Genomic DNA, 21626 nt, shown 5'->3' on the forward strand with positions numbered 1-21626 from the left:
ATGACATTTATCTACGTTAAACCTAGAATTGTAAAAACCGTCCCGATGAAACTTCTAAAATGTAGCTTGTGTGTGGAGCTGGGCAGTCCATCTTGATCACCGCTCTTCAGCTAGCTTGTTCCATTTAATTCTGAATAGATTTGGTTGATGAATGAGCATAGCTCATGCGCAGCGCCCCCCCCCCTCCCTTCATGCTGGATGTCTCCTGTTTGATGAAATCGAGATACAGCATTCTGTTGGTCGTTTCACAATTCACTTTTCTTTTTCAAGGAGCCTTGGATAATACGTCATCAATGAACATTGGCTGCATCATTTGCACATTTCGAGAGGGTCATTTCTTGGCATAACCGCAACCCTTCTTGCGTCGCTTTGAAATGTAAGGCGGAAGACCAGACATGACGTAACCTACTGAAGAATAAACAGCAAAAGCTTATCATGTGCAGGAAGTATTGTGACGTGATTGTGTTCCGTTTATAAACTTCGCATTTTATTGCCTTGTTTTTATTTATTCGATTTCAGAGCTTTATAACATGAATTTCGTGTTGTTGAACACGAGCTTGTTTGCAGCCATCTAATTGAATACTTGCAATGTCACTCCAATCACTCTGAGAATAATCAGCCCAAAGTGTGAACAACATCAAAGACGTAAAAATGGTACTTTGCATTTTGCAAAAGATCCCAGGCCAAAGCAGTGTACCTGCAGCTGTGCCTGCCGCTATGCTCGCTGGCGCTGACGTACCCCTTTCTGCGTGTATATAAAAAGCTCTGCAAAATACTTGACGCTTTCGTGCTATCAGATTTCGTGACCACAGCACTGCCACACAGCATTATCTGCTGCTACCGCGAAAACTTTCTTGTCGTCAGTTTTTCAACAGACAGCACGTAAATGTTAACATTTTTTATGAGCTAAAGTTCACTTTATTTTTTCTAAATGCACTGAACACTCGACCTTAGTTTTGAATGTAGAATGTTCCCTGTATAAGCACTTTGCCTTGTGGTAGAATTAGTGTCGCTATCTCAGTATACTTTGACGTTATCACGGGGTCCTGAAAGAGAGGGTGTTAAGCAAGGGATGGTGTTAAAGAAAGAGTATTTGATGTTGTTTGTGGGGAGTGCGCTTCGATGTTTCTTTCACAATTATGAGTTCTGACTTCCTTTTTCTTTTTTATACAGTGAATGCAGTGAGGAACTTCTGTGCGCCTGAATCGCCATAAATATCGTGTTGCTAAGATTCGTGCAATACGCATTCGTGCAAAGGCCGTGGACAAACGCGAACCATCGAACATGAAGCTACTCCCCACCGTTGTGATTCTCTTCTTGTTGAATGACTTGTGCCCCATCCTATGTGAGAAAAACGGAGGCAAAGGGACTTCGCAATTGACACTGACGATTCTGCATACCAACGACATACACTCGCACATCGAGCAAAGCACAAAATACGGCGGAGTGTGTTCCGAGGAAGACATGAATAAGAGCAAATGCGTCGGAGGTGTCGCCAGAATCACTGCCAAAGTAAGTATACACCCATAAAGGAAGATCGGTGCAAGTAAATGTGACACCTAGCGTATAGGGAAGCGCGATTCGCCAGCCTAGTAGCGCTATATCTGCGTGCGGTAACGCAGTGACTTGTGCACAAAATTTATATACCATACCTTCGTGCGTATACATCCCGCATTATTCGAATCAAATTCCTGTTAATTCGCACAGTGCCGTGCGTATGCAGAAGAAAGCCCGCAGAACCCGAAAAAGGGCCGCGCGACCACTCGCGCGGCACTTTCCGCGTGCTAATGCGGGGTTCTTTCATTCTTAGAAAAAACATTCATGTAGCACGTATAGAGCAACAGAAAGATGTGTCCGAAATTTTCTTATGATGCCCTGCAATTTCACGATTAACAATCTTAATCTGATTATAATATTTGAGAAAACAATAATAACTAATTATTTATATTATTAGGCGAAATACGAAAAAAATTGGCCTGACTTGCTACAAGCGACGGCGAACAACACTGCCTTGGTTCTGTCCGGCTACGTGACCACTCGCATATTATTTCTAAATTTTGGCACAAGGTACGTGGGACACCCGGTATAAAACACCCGTTTCTCGTCACAACTGTATAACTGTCTCCAGTGCGCGCTATTTATCACACACACACACACACACACACATATATATCTCTGTATATATATATATATATATATATATATATATATATATATATATATATAAAGCTCTTACTGGAGCCTGAAAAATGCTTTAGTGAGCGATCTTTGCCATCGACAGACCAGAATATCAGTCACACGTAATGAACCATTACAATCCAGTGTTGCAAAAACTTTTTGAAGCATGTCGCAGAAGTAAGACATAAAGTTTGCTAAAATGTTCACTATGTTTTAGTGAACTTTAGTGCATTTCATTGAATATTAAATAACGCATACGTTTGAGAACACTATATTATAAGCTAACGTGAAGTAAATAAGTTGCCTAGACGTTTCAGGTTTGTGTAATGTCAATGGATGTGACTGATAAACAGTCAATATGCCAACAGAGTGTACATGGCCTTTATTTACGTTTATTTGTTTATTGATACTGCAATCTATAATGGCAATTTTGGTAGAGCGAATTATGAAGCAAAGCTAATTAGTATATATGCAAAAATGTAACATTTACCTGATTTGCCAATCTTAAAATGCAAAAAGTACTACCGTCGAAGCCAAGAAATATCAAAATTTTGTGAAGTCTACTAGCTGTTTCATTAGTCAAGATGCACAGAATTTATTTTAACTACGACGCTTCAAAAAAAAAAAAAAAAAGAAAAGAAAAGAAAACCGTCAAAAAATTCGCATAAAGGATTATTTGCATCACAGAAAAACGGAAATGTTAATAATGTTTATTCGTGAAATATCCATGGAAAAGCAGCCAAAATTTCATTTGCCGTTTTTAGAGGTGGCGCTGCCGCCGGTAGGTCAGAATAATCTAGCGGGTCCAAAAATAAGGCTCTGAAACATCGCTCGACGACTATATATTTGCATCCTGTTGAGATCAGTTCGACCTGACAAACGAGAAATCGAAAAATTATTGGCGTCAATACGACAATCATAACCAAGCTCTCGAAGTCAAGCATTTTACGATAAAATCGTAAAAGCTACTAGATATGAAATACAGAAACAAATTCACAACAAACAAAAGTAGGAAGAATACGATTTCAGCGCGCTAACTTTGAAACAAAAGAATAAAAGTTCGGTTCAATGACTTTATCATTACCGAGGCTGTTCCAATCGTTAACGACTCTAGGAAAAAAGGAGCACTTGTAGCAAAAAACGCATGAGCGAAAGGGAGTAGATGTTAAATGATGTCTTTGTCTAGTGGCATATCCGGATAACAACGAGATTACTTATGATGTATCAGTGTTGTAGTGCTCATAAGTTAGCCGGTAAAAATTAATACGGGAACAGCGGTTCCGCTGTGACAAAGTAGGTAAATTACCCTTGGCTATGAGAGCCGTTATTGAAGAGCGTCCCAACTGTTACATGTAAAGCGGACATAATTTTTATTGTATTTTCTCTGTTTTGTCAATATCAGTTTTAGTCAAAAGGTCGCAGATTACAGAAGCATCGTCTACTAGTGGTAAGACAACAAACTGTTTTATAGGCTAGCAGCCCAAGAGCATGGGTTAATAATTTTAAAGCTCTACGATGAAAGAACAGTTTTCGCTTTGAGTTGGATGCAACAGGGTAAATGTGCTTTGACGAATGAAGGGCGTTATTGATCCATAGTCCTAAATACTTAAAGTGAGCTAGCTCTTTTATCAAGAAGCAGATTATTTGCCCAAAACGTCCTCGTATAATTCAATCTTAACTGAAATATCTGTTGCTTTGTCATTAATGAATGCGAGAAATAAATGCGGGCAACGCACGGGTCCCTGTGAGACGCTATTGTCTACTGAAAGTCGCTCTGAAGAGTGGCCTTTGTAAACAACATATTGCTGCCAGTTTCTTAGGTGGGCTGTCAACCAGGTTATCATGTTGTCTATGTTGTTTATGCTCTACTCACAATCGTATAGGGATCACGTGCAGGACTGTATCATTCCCTTTTTGCATTCGAGTTCCGCTTCTCGATTTTAATAAGTTTGTTATAAGATAACACGTTATAGACGGTGGCCTGGCTGATATATTGAGCTTGCGCGGTAATCACGTATATGTGGGGGTTTCCAATATGGCAAATAAACAGTTGGCAGTGAGGGCTTGTGTGAAAAATTGGGGGGCGTTCTTTCATGGGGTGTTCGTGTGAGTGAGAACGTGCGTATAGGCGAGTGTGTTCTCTTGTTCTCTGAAGAAAGTTTCCAAGGCAACACTATATATCTTATGGCATGGTTCCCATAAGTTGTGCGAGCGTGGCGTGTATCTGCGCCGCCAATATTGGTTAGATACGATTACCAAAGCAGGGGAAAAGAGGCTAAGAAAGCTTCGCCTAAAAAAAAAAAAGAAACGAAAAGTCACATGCTTGAGCGGCACACGCAGCACAGTCACAGCACAAGCTGGAGGAGCGGCTCCATAGAAGCTCCACTTTCGGTAGCCGGACTATAAGGTCTTCGCGGCGAAGTATCTCTGCGTCATTTTTACGAGAACGAACTGAACTGTCAGCCCAGCGTCAACGGCGAGCTGTGGCTTGTGCTGCTCTCTGCACAGCGGTCTGCTGAGCCCGACGTTGCCTGGTTGCAGCCGCACGCGTAGCTCTACGATTCGCTTCTTCAGTAGTGGTTCGTACCTTGCGAGGAGGCGCCATAACGTGTACCGAAGAATTACCACATCCCTTGTCACATGTCACATCCCTTGAGACGTGGTACGATAATATGCGACTGCTACATATAGATGGAATACAACGCAACTGCAATGCAAAGTTTGCACGTATCGACGCTACGCGACACGCATCTCACATCGCGTGATTCCTCGCGCGCTAAGACGCGTGTATGGGGCATGTTTCCGCAGTTACTAGCAAACGCTGGCGTGGCGTAGTGGTATAGAGTAGCTGACTCCCGTGCAGAGGGTCCGGGTTCGATTCCCGCGGGAACAAGGCATTATTGCTAAAGCATTCTTTGGTGAGTACCCCAGCAAAATCTGTCCGTCCGTTACGCCTTATATCGGCAAAATAAATGCATAATTAGTCAAGTGAACACATGTAATCGTTACAGTAGTGTAATATTATATATAGATAATCGGTAGCGTAAGAAAAAAGAACAAAATATTTCTGACCGCGATTCGAACTATGGACTACAGCGTACGTAATCATTCTTTGGGGAGTGCCCCAGCAAAATCTGCCCGTCCCGTGAGGCCTTACATCTGCGAAATAAATGCATGATTGGCAAAGTTAACGCATGTAATTGATATAGTAGTCTAATAATAGATTATTGGTAGCGTTAGAAAAGCAAAAGAAATGCTTCTGACTGGGATTCGAATCATGGACCACAGCGTGGCATACAGATGTCTGTGTGAGGGACATTAAACTAATGGGCGTGAAAGTTGCTTTAGCCTCAGTCTACATCACATGTTCAAGTCAGGACATTAAGCGGTTTCTCTCCATTTTCTTAGTTTCCTACAGTAATGCGTAAGCATTCATTGGCAAGCACCTCAGCAAGTACTGACCGTCTCGTGACGCCTTATATCTGCAAAATAAATGCATAATCAATCAAGTCAACACATTTAGTCGTTGTAATTATAGTGTAACCGTAGTTCATTGGTAGCGTTAGAAAAAAAATAAAATAAAAAGGCTGGTTACGTCACCACGTCAAGGCTGTAACAACAAAAAGGAAAATACAGAAGTTAACGCATGTAATCGTTATAGTAGTGTTATATATGGCGACGTCGTCGTCGCCCCGTCAAGGTCGTAACAAAAAAGAAAGAAAAAAATGTGGTATGGCAAAAGAAAACCCGGTTGTAATGGCGTTTTGGCTGAGTTGATACATACTATATTTGCAAAATGAATGCATAATTGGAAAGTTAACACATGTAATCTTCATAAAAGTGTAATAGCAGGTGATTGGTAGCGATGGGTCGATGTGCATATGCTAGCTAAACAAGTAAGCAAAAGCGAAGTAGCAGCGGAGCCAAAGAATGCTTACGCATTAGTAGACAATTGTCAGAATTTTTGTAGCAATTTTTTTTCTCGTTCCTGGCGATAGCTGCGATGGACAAGGGCGGCGGCGGTGACGGACAACGTCACCAACCGAAATGGCTATTGGAATGAGCCCATAACCACTTACGCTGTATACTAACTAGGTGAATACAGCCGCGCGTTATCATCAGTGAACCTGCGGACTTCCTCCGGTGCAGTGGCCACAGAGCGAATACTTGAAGGGCCAGACAGAGGGGTCAGAGGATTCTTTTCTGCCAGAGTTACGCGCCTCGTGACTCTGAGAATCTGTGATCGTACCATTACCGAATCTGTGAATGTATTCTGCATAGTCACAGATTTTTCTCTCTCAGAGTCATCACTTCATAGCAGAGTGTGGGTGCAGGCCAGTTGGTGATTCATGATTGTGGGAATTTGTCGCAAGCAAAACACGAGACTTGATGGAAGAGACAACACGCAGCGGTTGTCCACTCCGAAAAATGTTCATACCATGTTTCTCAGCACTAACTTACTTCATTTGTTGTTTTGTATGCGCGCCTAAAGCTAGACTTCTAACAACCATTTGATTTACTTGTAGTCTATTTCACTCTACACTTTAAACACAGCACCAAATGTCTGGAAGCCATGGATATTTTCGACACGCCCCGCACTACCGTATACTGGCACCTCCACAATGCTTTGTGTTCTACTATAACGGCGTTTCTCTTGTCTTTCACTTTTATTGCCATGTTCTTTTTCCACGCAATTCGCTCTCTATTTAAACCATATTCGAATGCATTCCTACTCTTCGACCTTCGAAGTACCGTTTTCATGTATTCAGAACGCCTGATCAAATTTAGCATGAAGCCGGATATTTTTACACTGGACTTAACATTTAGATTTTGCCCTCCTCTTCGCAAATATAAGCTGAATATATCATTCTGAGTGCCTGCTTAGAGATAATGTCACCTGCGTAACCTGAACCTGAAAGGTGTTGCTCCACAACCAAACCGTCTTATTTGTTAGCTCGGCCGTAACCTAATTTACTGACCATGCGCCTAGAATGCTAGCATGTGTCTTCCACCTTGCAGGTTAAAGAACTGAAATCACAATATCCCGGTGCACTATTTATGAATGCCGGTGACTTCTATCAAGGAACTCCATGGTACACTATTTTAAAGGACAAGATAGTCTCAGCAGTTATGGGAGCAATGCAATACGACTACGTGGTAAGTATATCATTTTGGTCGCTGCTCGTGCAATGCTATATGTTAAAGCGATGTTGAAATAAATTCATATCGTTATTTTATTTACTTTTATAACTGCTATTGAGATGGTCCGACACCTAGAGAACTGAAGCTTACAGAATTATATGCAACTGGTTGGTACCTCAGGTTCATGCCTGCTTATAAAGAACGAGCGAATATTCAAAATTTCGACTAAGAATTATATATGATTATGATATTATGCTCATTGCTTAGATGCAGCAGCTTCCCGTCACACAAATGTCGAAAAGACATGCAATATCACTCTAATAATGAGTACTTTATATGAACAATTTAGTTGGCAACGTTCACTGAACTAAACGTTTATATTGACTGCAAGCATCTCGTTACGAGGCCTTTTATATCTGCGCTCCGACGAGTGCTGCTCAAACGATCTTACAGAGCGCCAATTTCATGTGAGTATGAAAAGCCGTTATGAAAGGCAAGGTGCCATTTACGCTTTAGTCGTTGTAGGTTGCTGTATCTAGACTTCGTCAACGCAGCATACGCCCAAAAACTTCACCTGTGCCGGCCGTGCCCATGTAGAAATTCACGGTATTTTCTTCGGTAATAAGTGCGCACACTTTAACGGCCATGTCACTGTTGGTATGCTCTCTTCCATCAGGGTTTCCTAGAGAGGGAGAGAGAGAGAGAGAGAATGCATAGAGAGGAAGGAAAGTTGACATGAGCTAGTTCCCGTTGGCTATCCTGCATGGAGGGAAGGGGTCGGTAGATAAACAGTGAAAACGAAAAGAGAAACCTCTTAATTTGCTCGGGATGACTCAACCGCACCTTACATTTCTTTACAGTCCAACGGTGCTGTCAACCACTTTTCCTAAAACATTGGTTGTTGTTGAAGGCATATGACAGAGTTTAGAAGCTCGCTTCTGCACTTGTGACGTTTTCGTGCTTCTTTGTCACTTATGAGGTCACTGCAGAACGCCATGAAAACTTATCCACAACGGTGGTTTGCACTTTCATTCGCAGTATACAGCATCGCATAAAATGCCACATTTAATCGGTTCGTCTCTTCCCTTGCTCTAATTCTAGGATGCTTCAATAGCGGCGGGCAGATGATGGCCTGCAGAACTCAGAGTTCTGAGACTGCGGAGCTCGAAGATATAGGAGTAAAAAAACTGAAGTGCAGCTAGCTTACGCACAAAACAGTCTGCGACAACGTACCCTCACAAGGGCCCCACTGTGAAATCCATTTTGTACTCGTTAAGCATTTGTCGTTGTACGTCAGCTAGCCGCCATCGTTTATCATTTGTCTCCTGGTAATTTTAGGCATTGGCTATATGCCAGTTGTCTACATCACCGGCAAAAGTTTAAAAAGAGAGCGTCAGTTTATTTTACCTAATAACTACCGAACTATTAATGCTAACGCAATATGTATGGCACTCTGCTTAATTTCCACCTGACAAGATAGATGGGTCGCCTGGTAGGCGGTAGCATCTATAATTATTTTATTTATTTTTTCCCAAGTGCTCGATTTCAAGCACCAATGCTTGAGTTTTAGGAAGTATTTATGTCTGACTTTCCCCCCGTGCACATCCGTGTAACAAAGAGTAAGTAATTGAAAAAACTTTGTAAATAGATATTAATAGAAAGTGTCATGTTAGAGGTGGGGACATCTTTGATTTAAACAATTATTACATGCACTAATATTCACTAAGCATAAAACGAACATGATGACATAACATCACAGTACCGCGTAGTTAGGGAAGGGAACGAGACGGTCCCCTCTACATCCCTTCAAATGAAAGTTAGCCCATTTTCGCAAACAGACACACGAGTATAATACAAGGAGCGATGCACCCCCTTCTACCCCATAAAAGGTACGCGCCTGCTCACGTCCAAAAAAGCTAACTTTTCCAACGTATTGCCTTAGGTAGGCAAGTAGACAACATCATTCGCTAGAGTCATGGCTCCATCTCGGGAAAAAGCTTCTGGTATCCATTTTGAGGCGTTTTTCACCCCGATAGAAGCAGGGGATCTGTTTTTCGGGTCCACACAGAGCGACCGACATCGGAATGAACTGCGAAATGCCACGGCTCCATGGTTGGCACATAAATATACCTGACCAATTCTTCTAGTTCTGCGGAGAAGTATACGGGCGAGTCACAATCAGTCTCATTATCTGCCATTTTAGAGCCTCTCTCAAGCGCCACTAAGCAAACCACCATACCACGTTGCAGATGCTGCAATTTCTCCGGCCTAAACGTGCTGTCTAAGACAACTTGAAGTATGTGTAGCCGCGCCTTTGAATTTTACGCCAGATCACAACGGCACATTTCCTTATGCTAAAGAGGAGTGGGGGCCTGGAACGTGAAATGTTAGTCCATGCAAGAAGAAGAGTTGACATGCTATGGGACGAACGCTCTAGAGTTGTATGTTATACAAACATGTTCCCAAAAGTTCTCGCACTCCTCAATGTATCGGCAACGCTCACAGTGACGACAGCTGCCGAAAAACGCAGTTTCTCAAAACTGAAGAGAGAAAAGAAATATTTGCGGAAGCGGACGGCTGAAAAGCTCGAACAATCCACTCACCGGGAAGCAGTCAGTGCCGACGAATTTAAATTCGCGTTTATGGAGAAACAACTCGCGAAAGTCGCGGGCAAATACTGAAACTAGGCTCAAAACGTCTTGTCAAAAAGAAAAGTCATAGGCATGCGGGGCCTTCAGCACAGTCACGTCGTAAGCTGGAGGAGGCGCTCCATAAGAGCTTCATTTTCGGCAGCACAGAATAGAGGGTTTTCGCGGACGAGTCTCTGCGTCATTTTCACGAGAACGACCTGAACTCTCCAACCGGAGTCGACGGCGAGTTACGGTTAGTTACCTCTGGCACGATACGATGATGTTGCGGTTGATGATGATGATGATGATGATGATGATGATGATGATGATGATGACTATGATGATGATGATTTGCTGGCATCCACTTTTATACGGGGCGGTGGCAAATAGTCACCTAGCCTGCTTGACTTAACCAGGTCCAGTCACATGCAACATGCAATTGCTACATGTCCCGACACCTTGTGGAATCAATGCAACTGCAATGCAAAGTTTGCATGTATCTAAGGCACTCGGCGCACATGTCATATCGCGTGACAATTGAGTGAGTGAGTGAGTGAGTGAGTGAGTGAGTGAGTGAGTGAGTGAGTGAGTGAGTGAGTGAGTGAGTAAACGTTTATTGGGTCCAGCAAAACGCAATAAAACGCGCACCCGGCTAATCCGACGACGGGACTGACAGATCTAGTCTGCCGGCCCAATCGCGGGTGCGCTGCACGGCCAGGATTTGGTCCTCAAAGACGGGACTTCGCAGGAGCGCGTCCCACTCTTCCTTGATGAACTTCGGGCCCAGCGACCCCCATTCCCAGAGCATATGAGGCAAAGTAGCAACCTCACCACAGGCCGCGCAAGAACAATTCGGATAAATCTCGGTATATATGCTGGTAAGGGACGCCGGATTAGGAGTTCGTTTGCAAAAGTTTGAGCGTGACCACCTGCAGCCTGCTTAGCTTGGAGTGACGCGGCGGAAAACCCTTCTCTCTAAGTAAAATAATTTAGTAAGTTCATTGTGCGTGATAGGAACGTCTCTGTGTCCGGGGAAAGAGTCGCCCGATCCGAGGGCAGCGTGGTCGGTAAAGCCACGCGCAGCCACGTGGGCGGACTCGTTGAGATTCAGAGGAACCCCCTCAATCACCCCGACGTGGGCAGGGAACCAAAAGATGGAGTGTATGGAGGTGTCGCCGTGTTTGGCACCTTTCAGAATTTGAATTACCTGCCGGGCCACCCGGCCTTTCTGGAATGCACTGACGGCCACTTTCGAATCGCTATACACCCTTTCTCTCCGACCGTCTTGCATGGCGAGTGCAATGGCCACTTGCTCGGCCACCTCGGGGTTCGTCGTCCAGACGGAAGCACAGTTGATGACTTTGCCCAGCGTGTCCACGACGGAAACCGCAAAAGCCTTGCTGTCTCGGTATGCAGCTGCGTCCACGAAGCTTGCTTCAATCTTGTCCTCGTTTAATTATTTGCTTCAGTATATTCAACGCTCTTGCCTTGCTACGACCTGCGTTTTGAACGGGATGAACGTTGCGGGGCAAAGGGGCGACCACGACCTTCTCCCCTATTTCACTGGGGATTTGGGTGTTTTCAGCCAAGTTCTTGGTGGGTGCGAGTCCGATCTCCTCGAGGATACGCCTGCCGGCCGGCGTGATGGACAGCCGAGTTAGCTTCGCCCGTTCCGGAGCCTCGGCTATCTCCTGCATGGTGCTGTGTATGCCGAGCCGAAGGAGGTCCTCGTTATGCGTTCTGACGGGCAATAAGTGGCGCGATTTGATGCTGCTGCTGCTGCTGCTGCTATTGATGATGATGATGATTTTTGGTATCCCCTTAGAAACGGGGCGGTGACAATCAGACACCTAGCCTGCTTGATCTAATCATGTATACTATACATGCTTTTCATTCTAGCATTTGTATACGTCTCTTTAATCTTCTTTTTCTTGCTCAAGACCATCCATTTTTTGGCCAATCTCCCATTGTGGGTGGGAGCCACATACGTGTTAAGAAACACTATGTTGTACAGTTACTTACGCTGGATGGATAGATGATATTAGCGTGCCCTTCGGAATGGTGCGATGGGTTGCGCAACCAAGCATATTGGCTAATGTCCTATACCTATCTTCAAAGAAAGACCATCATGAGCCATTCCACTCTGTGAAGGTGGATGACCCGCGAAGCTGTTTACTGTACCACTCAAAGGTGACGATATAGGTAAGCACACACATCCTCGTATGACCTCTGTTATTAAATGTGTCCTTCGCGAAGGACAATGAATGGCTCATAACCCCGTAAACTTCGGTCTCCCCATTACGACGACACAAGAGAAGTGAACTTCTACGCTGGAATGATGAGCGGCAACGGAACCAGCTGTGGAAGACGACGACGACTACGAAAGCGCGAGCAGTGGCGCGAGCGCGCGTTAGCAGAACCTTTTTGAAAAGTTGTACGAAACAGTTTTTTTATAAGAAATTTGTTCTTACCATTGTTCCTGGAAGCTCTTTGGGTCCCAGGTGGGACAAAGGTAATTCCAGGGTGCTTTACAGGTCCCCGAGCCTACAGGGGTATGTGCTATTGAACTTGGGCCCTTTCTGCACTATCACCAGGGTCGGCCCACATGATGATAGTTTCTGCACACAGACGCCACGGGATCCCGGATCTGAGCCATATACAGCTGCGCTTAAAGAAATAAACGAGGAATTCCCGTCACCAAACTTTCTGAACCCCTATTGGGAACTTTATTTTTGTTCACCTCCATTGTTGGTCGTTTGCCTACTTCCACCATTCTTCTAATCACAGATTACTAATTTCTTTATTTCTTTTGCGAGCATGTTTGCTTTCCTCCTGCTCTCGCTGAACTCAAGGGTATCAAGGAGGCCTGAGATACGTGACGTGCCACCTGGTGTAATAATACGCAACCACAATGAAAAGTGCACACGTTTCGACGCTATACGCAGCGCGCATCTTTCATCGCGTGAAAAGTGAGAGAGTGAGTGAGTCAGTGAGTAAATTCACTTTTATTGGGTCCAGCAAAACGCGATAAAATGCGCACCCCGCTAATCCCACGACGCGACTGACTGGTCTAGCCTGCCGGCCCGATCGCGGAAGCGCATGGACGGCGTGACAAGTGGCACGATACGTTGCTGATGAATATTATGATGATGATTATGATGACTTACTGGCATCCTCTTTGAAACGGGGCGGTGACAAACAGTCACATAGCCTGCTTGATTTATTCAGGTATGTCAAATGTCTTTCACGTATGGAGCAGGACTTCTCCCTTCCTCAAGAGAATCCAACCATATCTTGGTCAGTGGGCAGGAGCCTGGCGATAGCTGCGACGGACACCGGCGACGGTGGCGGACAACTTCACCGCACGATTCATGGCCGATCCCCCATAGTGGTTTGCGCCATTTCACTAGGGAACAAGAACATCGCCAACTAAAACAGCTTAAACTGTAAAAGGAACTGCCTTAACGGTAGCGCTGTTATGACTATCATACCCTCAAAAGCACGTAGATAGGAGGCGGCTTGGTGTATTAGAATCATGCCGTGTGCTCGTCGAATAATTTTGTACTTTCTAAATCTGCAAGTGCAATGTTATAACATTGCTGAATAAAATTCTAGTTGAGCTGTGGCTGTCGATGCGATGTTAGACAGGATACAAGTAAGCTATCGCAGGAGACGAAAGATCTGATCAAGAAACGCCAATGTATGAAAGCCTCTAACCCTAAAGCTAAAATAGAACTGGCAGAACTTTCGAAGTTAATCAACAAGCATAAGACAGCTGACATAAGGAAGTATAATATGGATAGAACTGAACATGCTCTCAGGAACGGAGGAAGCCTAAAAGCAGTGAAGAAGAAACTAGGAATTGGCAAGAATCAGATACATGCGTTAAGAGACAAAGCCGGCAATATCATTACTAATATGGATGAGATAGTTCAAGTGGCTGAGGAGTTCTATAGAGATTTATACAGTACCAGTGGCACCCACGACGATAATGGAAGAGAGAATAGTCTATAGGAACTCGAAATCCCCCAGGTAATGCGGAAGAAGTAAAGAAAGCCTTGGGAGCTATGCAAAGGGGGAAGGCAGCTGGGGAGGGTCAGGTAACAGCAGATTTGTTGAAGGATGGCGGGCAGATTGTTCCAGAGAAACTGGCCACCCTGTATACGCAATGCCTCATGACTTCGAGCGTACCGGAATCTTGGAAGAACGCTAACATAATCCTAATCCATAAGAAAGGGGACGCCAAAGACTTGAAAAATTATAGACCGATCAGTTTACTGTCCATTGCCTACAAAGTATTTACTAAGGTAATTGCAAATAGAATCAGGAACACCTTAGACTTCCGTCAACCAAAGGACCAGGCAGGATTCCGTAAAGGCTACTCAACAATAGACCATATTCACACTATCAATCAGGTGATAGAAAAATGTGCGGAATATAACCAACCTTTATATATAGCTTTCATTGATTACGAAAAAGCGTTTGATTCTGTCGAAACCTCAGCAGTCATGGAGGCATTGCGGAATCAGGGTGTAGACGAGCCGTATGTAAAAATACTGAAAGATATCTATAGCGACTCCACAGCCACCGTAGTCCTCCATAAAGAAAGCAACAAAATCCCAATAAAGAAAGGCGTCAGGCAGGGAGATACGATCTCTCCAATGCTATTCGCAGCGTGTTTACAGGAGATATTCAGAGACCTGGATTGTGAAGAATTGTGGATAAGAGTTAATGGAGAATACTTTAGTAACTTGCGATTCGCTGATGATATTGCCTTGCTTAATAACTCAGGGGACCAACTGCAATGCATGCTCACTGACCTGGAGAGGCAAAGCCGAAGGGTGGGTCTAAAATTAATCTGCAGAAAACTAAAGTAATCTTTAACAGTCTCGGAAGGGAACAGCAGTTTACAATAGGTAGTGAGGCACTGGAAGTTGTAAGGGAATACATCTACTTAGGACAGGTAGTGACGGCAGATCCGAATCATGAGACTGAAATAATCAGAAGAATAAGAATGGTCTGGGGTGCGTTTGGCAGGCACTTTCAGATCATGAACAGCAGGTTGCCATTATCCCTCAAGAGAAAAGTTTATAACAGCTGTGTCTTACTAGTACTCACGTACGGGGCAGAAACCTGGAGGCTTATGAAAAGGGTTCTACTTAAATTGAGGACGACGCAACGAGCTATGGAAAGAAAAATGATAGGTGTAACGTTAAGGGATAAGAAAAGAGCAGATTGGGTGAGGGAACAAACGCGAGTTAATGATATCTTAGTTGAAATCAAGAAAAAGCAATGGGCATGGGCAGGACACGTAATGAGGAGGGAAGATAACCGATGGTCATTAAGAGTTACGGAATGGATTCCAAGGAAGGGAAGCGTAACACAGGGCGCCAGAAAGTTAGGTGGACGGACGAGATTAAGAAGTTTGCAGGGACAACATGGCCACAATTAGTACATGACCGGGGTAGTTGGAGAAGTATGGGAGAGGCCTTTGCCCTGCAGTGGGCATAACCTGGCTGATAATGATGATGATGATGTCGATCCGTCCTGTTGATTGTCCCAGCTTTATGTTAATTGCATCATTCACCAACCTGTTCGACAAATCGTATTTGTATGGTGCGTTAACGAAGCTTTTAACAGACGGACAACAGTTGTACATTATTAGTTCATGCATGTTTGATACGCACAAGCTTACTTGCCTACCTAACGCAACAAACAAACGAGAAGAGCAAAGCGCGAAGCATATGTTAATGGCCATGTTTCATTTAGTGTTCCACTATGAAACAAAACACTAAGCCACCATGAACTCATACTTTGAATAACGGTTGTGTCCGATACGTGCGTAAACGGTTCTTGTCGTGTTTTGTGTCTCAGATGGCCTAGTAACACACACACACACACACACACACACACACACACACACACACACACACACACACACACACACACACACACACACACACACACACACACACACACACACACACACACGCACACGCACACGCACACGCACACACGCCCACACGCCCACACACACACGCACACACGCCCACACGCCCACACGCCCACACACACACACACACACACACACACACACACACACACACACACACACACACACACACACGCACACACACACACACACACACACACACACACACACACACACACACACACACACACACACACACACACACACGCACACGCACACACTCACACGCACATATATTCCGCAGAAGGGCGAAGGCGGCAAGTGGAGCGGCAGCTGCGGCGACCAACGTAGCAAGCTTCCAGAACAACAATGCGCGTGCCGAGCTTGCGCCTCGAGGACGTGCCGCCCAACTTTATTTTTGTTTTCTTTTAGTAGTTGCCACCAAGGCGCCGGCTGAGAGCACCAACCAGAGTGTTCCCGCGTCGCGGTGTCGGCGGAAGGATAAGGCCCAGACGGAACGGCGGCAAGGCGAGCCAGTGAAACCGCGTTTCAAAATCGTCCGTGGTCAATCCAAGTATTCAGCGTGAAGGGCATCGAATCACTGCCGCAGAGCTCAGGCGGGCGACCCTGCGTGTTACGTAACGGGTGTCGGACCCGGTGAACGGACGCTGGTGGAGCGAACGCGCCAACTTGACGAGATGTCGGTCAGCTCATTTGTCCCTATATGATGGAGGAATGGTGAATCCCGCGAGGCGAATGGTGCTTCGACGGTGCCCCCGCAAGCGTTTCCAGCGGCGCATGGACATCACCGTTTCGCGGAGCACACGAGCAATTCAGTCGAAGCGCGAAGCGCTGGATGGGCCACGGCGGATGCATTGTATGTGGGCGTGGCACACCCTGTCAATAAGCGAAAACCATTCGGCGCAGTCTGCGACGGGGCGCATCGCGACCCAGGCACAGGCCGGCCGGGTAAAGTGCGGTCAAGGCCCGCAGGAATGTCCGGTGGTTCGGTGAGGACGTCCAGTGCGGGATGCCCCGCAGCCGCTTCTGCGACATTGCAAAAGCCGGGAACGGGATGAGGCCGTGAGGCGCACAGCGGCGAGGCGCCAACGTCTTCGGAGGCACTACGTTTGAAGACGCGGAAGGGCTGGATAGGTGGAGCCTGTGCCAACAGCGCCGAGGACTGCACTGACCGCTGGAGATATGGCTTATTCGATTTCGGGGGGTCGCACAAGATCGCGGCCCGTGTACGCGGTGGCGATAGCCGGTAAGGTCGGGTGGAATGGAGTCGGCAAGGTTGCAGAGCTCGCGCGCCGGCTCTGAGGCCGGCTATGCAGACGACGTGGACGAATCGGGTGGAGAGGCGGTCGGGGGCCGAGTGGCAGGTGCGATGTCGTTTGAGACATACCCGATGGCGTGCGGCGCGGAAGCCAGCGTTGGGTCGGCGATGTCATCACTGTCACGTGCCATCGTTGGTGGCGATAAAGAGGATGAGGCTGGGGAATGCGTGGCAGCGCATCTGTCGGTCCACGAGACATCGTGGTAGGTTGAGGGAAGAAGGCTGGCCTGATGACGATGACTTAAAGGCACAGGAAGAGAGACGCTGGGTGCTGGCGTTGAGGGTATTGGCAGAGCTGTGTCGCGTACCATGCAGTCAGCGTCAGGAAGTGGGCAGTATCTAGCGCCATAGAAGTGCAGTGGCCGGACGGAAAGGAGTACCTCTTACTTGAACTCCTGGATCGTGGTTTAGTACAGCTCCATAACCGCCGCAAACAGCGCGGACCATACCCGGATGTAGCGGGACCAGAATGGCTGTGCGGTGGGCTGAACTGGCTCCGGCCAGTTATCCAATTGCAGCGTAAGTTATCCATGGCTGGGTGTAAGCTGGGTTCTCTCGAGTTACCAGTCTAACAGGTCGTGACGGCGGCCCATGAGCCGCGCCACAGTATTTACATTTTATTCCGGCAGAAGGTCGAAGACAGTGAGCGGAGCGGCGGCTACGGCAACCAACCTAGCAGTCTTCCAGAAAAAAAAACTGAAAGAAAAAAAAAGGCTGATGATAGGATCCCCTCGTTGCGGCGGCGGCGGGCGCCATATATATATATATATATATATATATATATATATATATATATATATATATATATATATATATATATATATATATATATATATATATATATATATATATATATATATATATATTACATCGTTGCCGATAAGGCAGCTATAAATTTATCTTCCAAACCGCCGTGAAAGTGTGGACTGTGACAACTGTCCCTTTCGTTTTCATCTATCTGAGAACGACCGGGCTCTTCACTGTTAGTGCCGAACTCCCACGTTCTTGTACACCCTGATGAAGATCGGTCCACCGGTCGAAACTGTTGAAATGAAATACTTGTTCTGGTTTACCTTGTAGCATCGCTCAAGTGCTTTACGTTTCAAAGGTAGCCTGAAGAATTTCTCTTTACCGATATATATATATATATATATATATATATATATATATATATATATATATATATATATATATATATATATATATATATATATATATATAAACGAGATAAAAGTGGGTTAACTGACCCGATATTTATTAGCCATATCATAAGAAGCCAACAAACACTGACACCAAGGACAACATAGGGGCAATTACTAGCGCTTAATAAATGAAATATTTAATTTATTAAGCGCAAGTAATTTCCCATATGTTGTCCTTGGTGTCAGTGTTTGTTGGCTTGTTATGAGTGATATATATATATATATATATATATATATATATGTAAGGATATTCAAGATAAAGGCAAATCTTCGGAAAGACTGCCACATTATGGTGTCAGCGCAAGTTCGGCACGGGCCCAATCAATAACTGCTTGATGAGCCTGATGAGATGAGAGGAAGTCCCATCCTATGATGATGGCATGAGAGCAGCGGGGAAGAACAACAATTGTATGGCGGCACGGACGGCGCATGTTCCTATTGACTCAGCGTTTGCTGTACGTATACGCGAAATGGCAGAAAACGGCGTCGCAACTTTTTGGAGCGTATGGTGAAGCTGGTCGGAAACCACGGACACTGTGGCACCCGTGTCGACAAGCGCATGAACGGCGATACCTTCGGCATAAACTTCAATGACATTCGCAGGGAATGAATGAGGGCTTGAGCAATTCCCAGAGATCGCAGTTCTTGCCTCCGGAACTGCCCCTTTTAGTTTTCCTCCACAGCTGGAGGGCGGCGGACGATGGGGAACGGGAAAACGTCGACTGGGAGATGGTGACCGACGAGTGTTGACGCTTCGGGGAACAGGAGACGAGGGAGCGAAGTATGGGACTGGTGAAGCAGTGCGGGACTGGGAGTGAGGAGCATTCCCTTGTAGCCTCGCAGTATTGGGAGGATACCAACCCCGTGGCTATCAAAGGCTGGACGCCGTACGGGCTGTACGGCGTCCTGAGGCATTGCAGAAACGGTAGGGAGCGTCCGACTGCGAAGTTCCAGGTTTGTAAACGGCCCAGCACCTCCACCAAATGTCAACAGTTGTTCTAGTTTAAGTGATGGATCCCTCAGAGAGTAGAGCACCGCAGCGACAGGTCACAGAGCTGAGGCAACACAGGCACAAGGCTTCGAAGAACTCGTTGTCGTCTATCTCGAAGCAGTGCACGCTGCTCGTTCTTTCTTTTCTCCAGTGTGTATATCTATATATATATATATATATATATATATATATATATATATATATATATATATGTGTGTGTGTGTGTGTGTGTGTGTGTGTGTGTGTGTGTGTGTGTGTGTGTGTGTGTGTGTGTGTGTGTGTGTGTGTGTGTGCAAGGATATATAAGGCCGGAACAAGTTTGGACTAGTGTAGGTTTGCTCATCTGGCTCTTAATTCCCCTCTCCCGACAAAAAAAACTTCGCTACGTGGCTGACATCACACGATAGGGCAAGTTTCTGTAGCTGCTTCTTTAATATGTATAACGTTAGTTGGTGAGTTATTCATTTGAACCTTAAGTACTCTGGTGGTTTAAGTCCAACGAAATTTGTCCTAAAAGTAAAACAGCGATAATTGGGCTTCTCTTCTGTTTTGATAAATACAGAGTCTAGGGAATCATGAGTTTGACGATGGACCAAAAGGGCTTGCACCATTCTTGATAGCTATGAAAGACGCTAACGTTACTGTGGTCAACACCAATGCTAACTTCTCGGATGAGGATGCATTGAAAAATATCAGCCTGCCAAAATCTGTCACCATCGAAATCAATGGCACAAAAGTTGGAATTGTTGGAGCAGTGCTTCACGAAACAGAGGTACTTTCGAATCCAGGTGAGTGGCATCACGTCATAAGTAAGAAAGTGGAAGAGCAGCTTTTATGTACAGTCTTCTGTTTCTTTATACCTTCAGTGTTTTCTCCACTATTGCCTGTGCTATAAATAGCGCAATTCTGATTTATCAGTTTGTTGTTTTCTTTCGGGCTGGCATTAATTGCATGATGGAACAAATATTTAGTCGGATAAACAATACTGAATCATTACACCTAATCATGCTTTATTTCCCCTCCTAGAATCCAGCCTTAATCAGCACAAATGAATGCTTTATCAGTTCGCAAAAATTTTCTAGTAGCTCTGAGGCGTGTAAGACGTCCATCAATAATATTTGCTTTGTGTAATCTTGGTTAAAATTTTTTAAAACATGCGCGTCAGGCATCTTGTACGATGAACTGTGAGCAAAAGTAAACGGACCACAGACGAACTGAAAACACTGAATTCGCTCGTCATTCAGACCCACAACCAGAAATTGACGACTCGACTGGAAAGTTGGCAAGTGCAACTTTCGATTGCAGCCCACCATTACAATTTACATTTATAGGTGGAGAAGGAAATGGGGTTTATTGCGGGTTTCCCGGACCGTATACTTTTGCTCAGGAAAGTGCGTGGGGAATATGTTAATGTCAGTGCGCTGCACTGAAGTGCTGTGCCTAGCATACTTAAACAGCTTAGCCGAGGAGGTACTGATATTCAATTCGCAGGGGTCATCAAGGCGCGCTCCGCTCTTTAACACTGCGTCAATCGAAGATATGAGACAAATTTAATAGATTTAATGAAAGAGATGTGTCAGACTTCTCGTGTGCTATCACGGTCTCTACCAGCCCATCCACTGTCACCTACGTAGGTGAACCTTTGACACCTTCGCCAAGTCTGAAGCATCGCAGTCGCCAGATTGTCCATGTCAGCACAGTTAACCTGTATTAGGACCCCCTCATTATAACTACGTCTGTGAGTCGGCAGGTTGGCTTAGCTTCTCTCCCGGAGCCATAGAAATAAAGATGCTCTACTGTAGGCTGCTGTTTCCCGCGAGATCAGAGCTTACAACTGGTATAACTACAGCTTCTAAAGTCAGGCAGCTGACATCTCAAACTTTGGTATTCTGTAAAACTGGTGAATATTCTCTCGGAATATTTGTGAGCCCCATAAGTTTGAGCAAGTAGAACGCATTACTTTACCCTGTGTTTTTATTTTCTGCGGCTCTGAAGAGCGAAACGCACAATGTATCTCAGAAATCGAATTATTGCGTGGTATCACACAAAGTATCAATTTCCGTCATGTCCCAGGTCGAAAACTGCTCTGTAAAAAGCAGATTGCGGTCTGTTGGCGGTTTCATCTTTACATTGGTTGTATTAGTTGCTTTCTTTTATTACGAATTATGATCTGTATACACTTGAAACTTGAGCTTGTTGCACGGTCCCTGTG

At 45.2% G+C, this 21626-nt stretch overlaps 1 protein-coding gene across 1 annotated transcript in view; it reads left to right on the forward strand.

The window, feature by feature from the left end:
- Positions 1 to 21626, forward strand: part of LOC142572180 (protein 5NUC-like) — an 80647-nt gene that overhangs the window by 37579 nt on the left and 21442 nt on the right. Inside the window, exons 2-4 of the mRNA XM_075681113.1 lie at positions 1174 to 1512; positions 7198 to 7335; positions 19977 to 20202. Of these exons, the coding sequence (XP_075537228.1) occupies positions 1285 to 1512; positions 7198 to 7335; positions 19977 to 20202 (592 nt within the window). The 5' untranslated portion in view covers positions 1174 to 1284. The remainder of the gene's footprint in view (positions 1 to 1173; positions 1513 to 7197; positions 7336 to 19976; positions 20203 to 21626) is intronic.

The sequence above is a fragment of the Dermacentor variabilis genome, chromosome 2, assembly GCF_050947875.1.
Source record: "Dermacentor variabilis isolate Ectoservices chromosome 2, ASM5094787v1, whole genome shotgun sequence".
In the NCBI taxonomy this organism is placed as follows: domain Eukaryota; kingdom Metazoa; phylum Arthropoda; class Arachnida; order Ixodida; family Ixodidae; genus Dermacentor; species Dermacentor variabilis.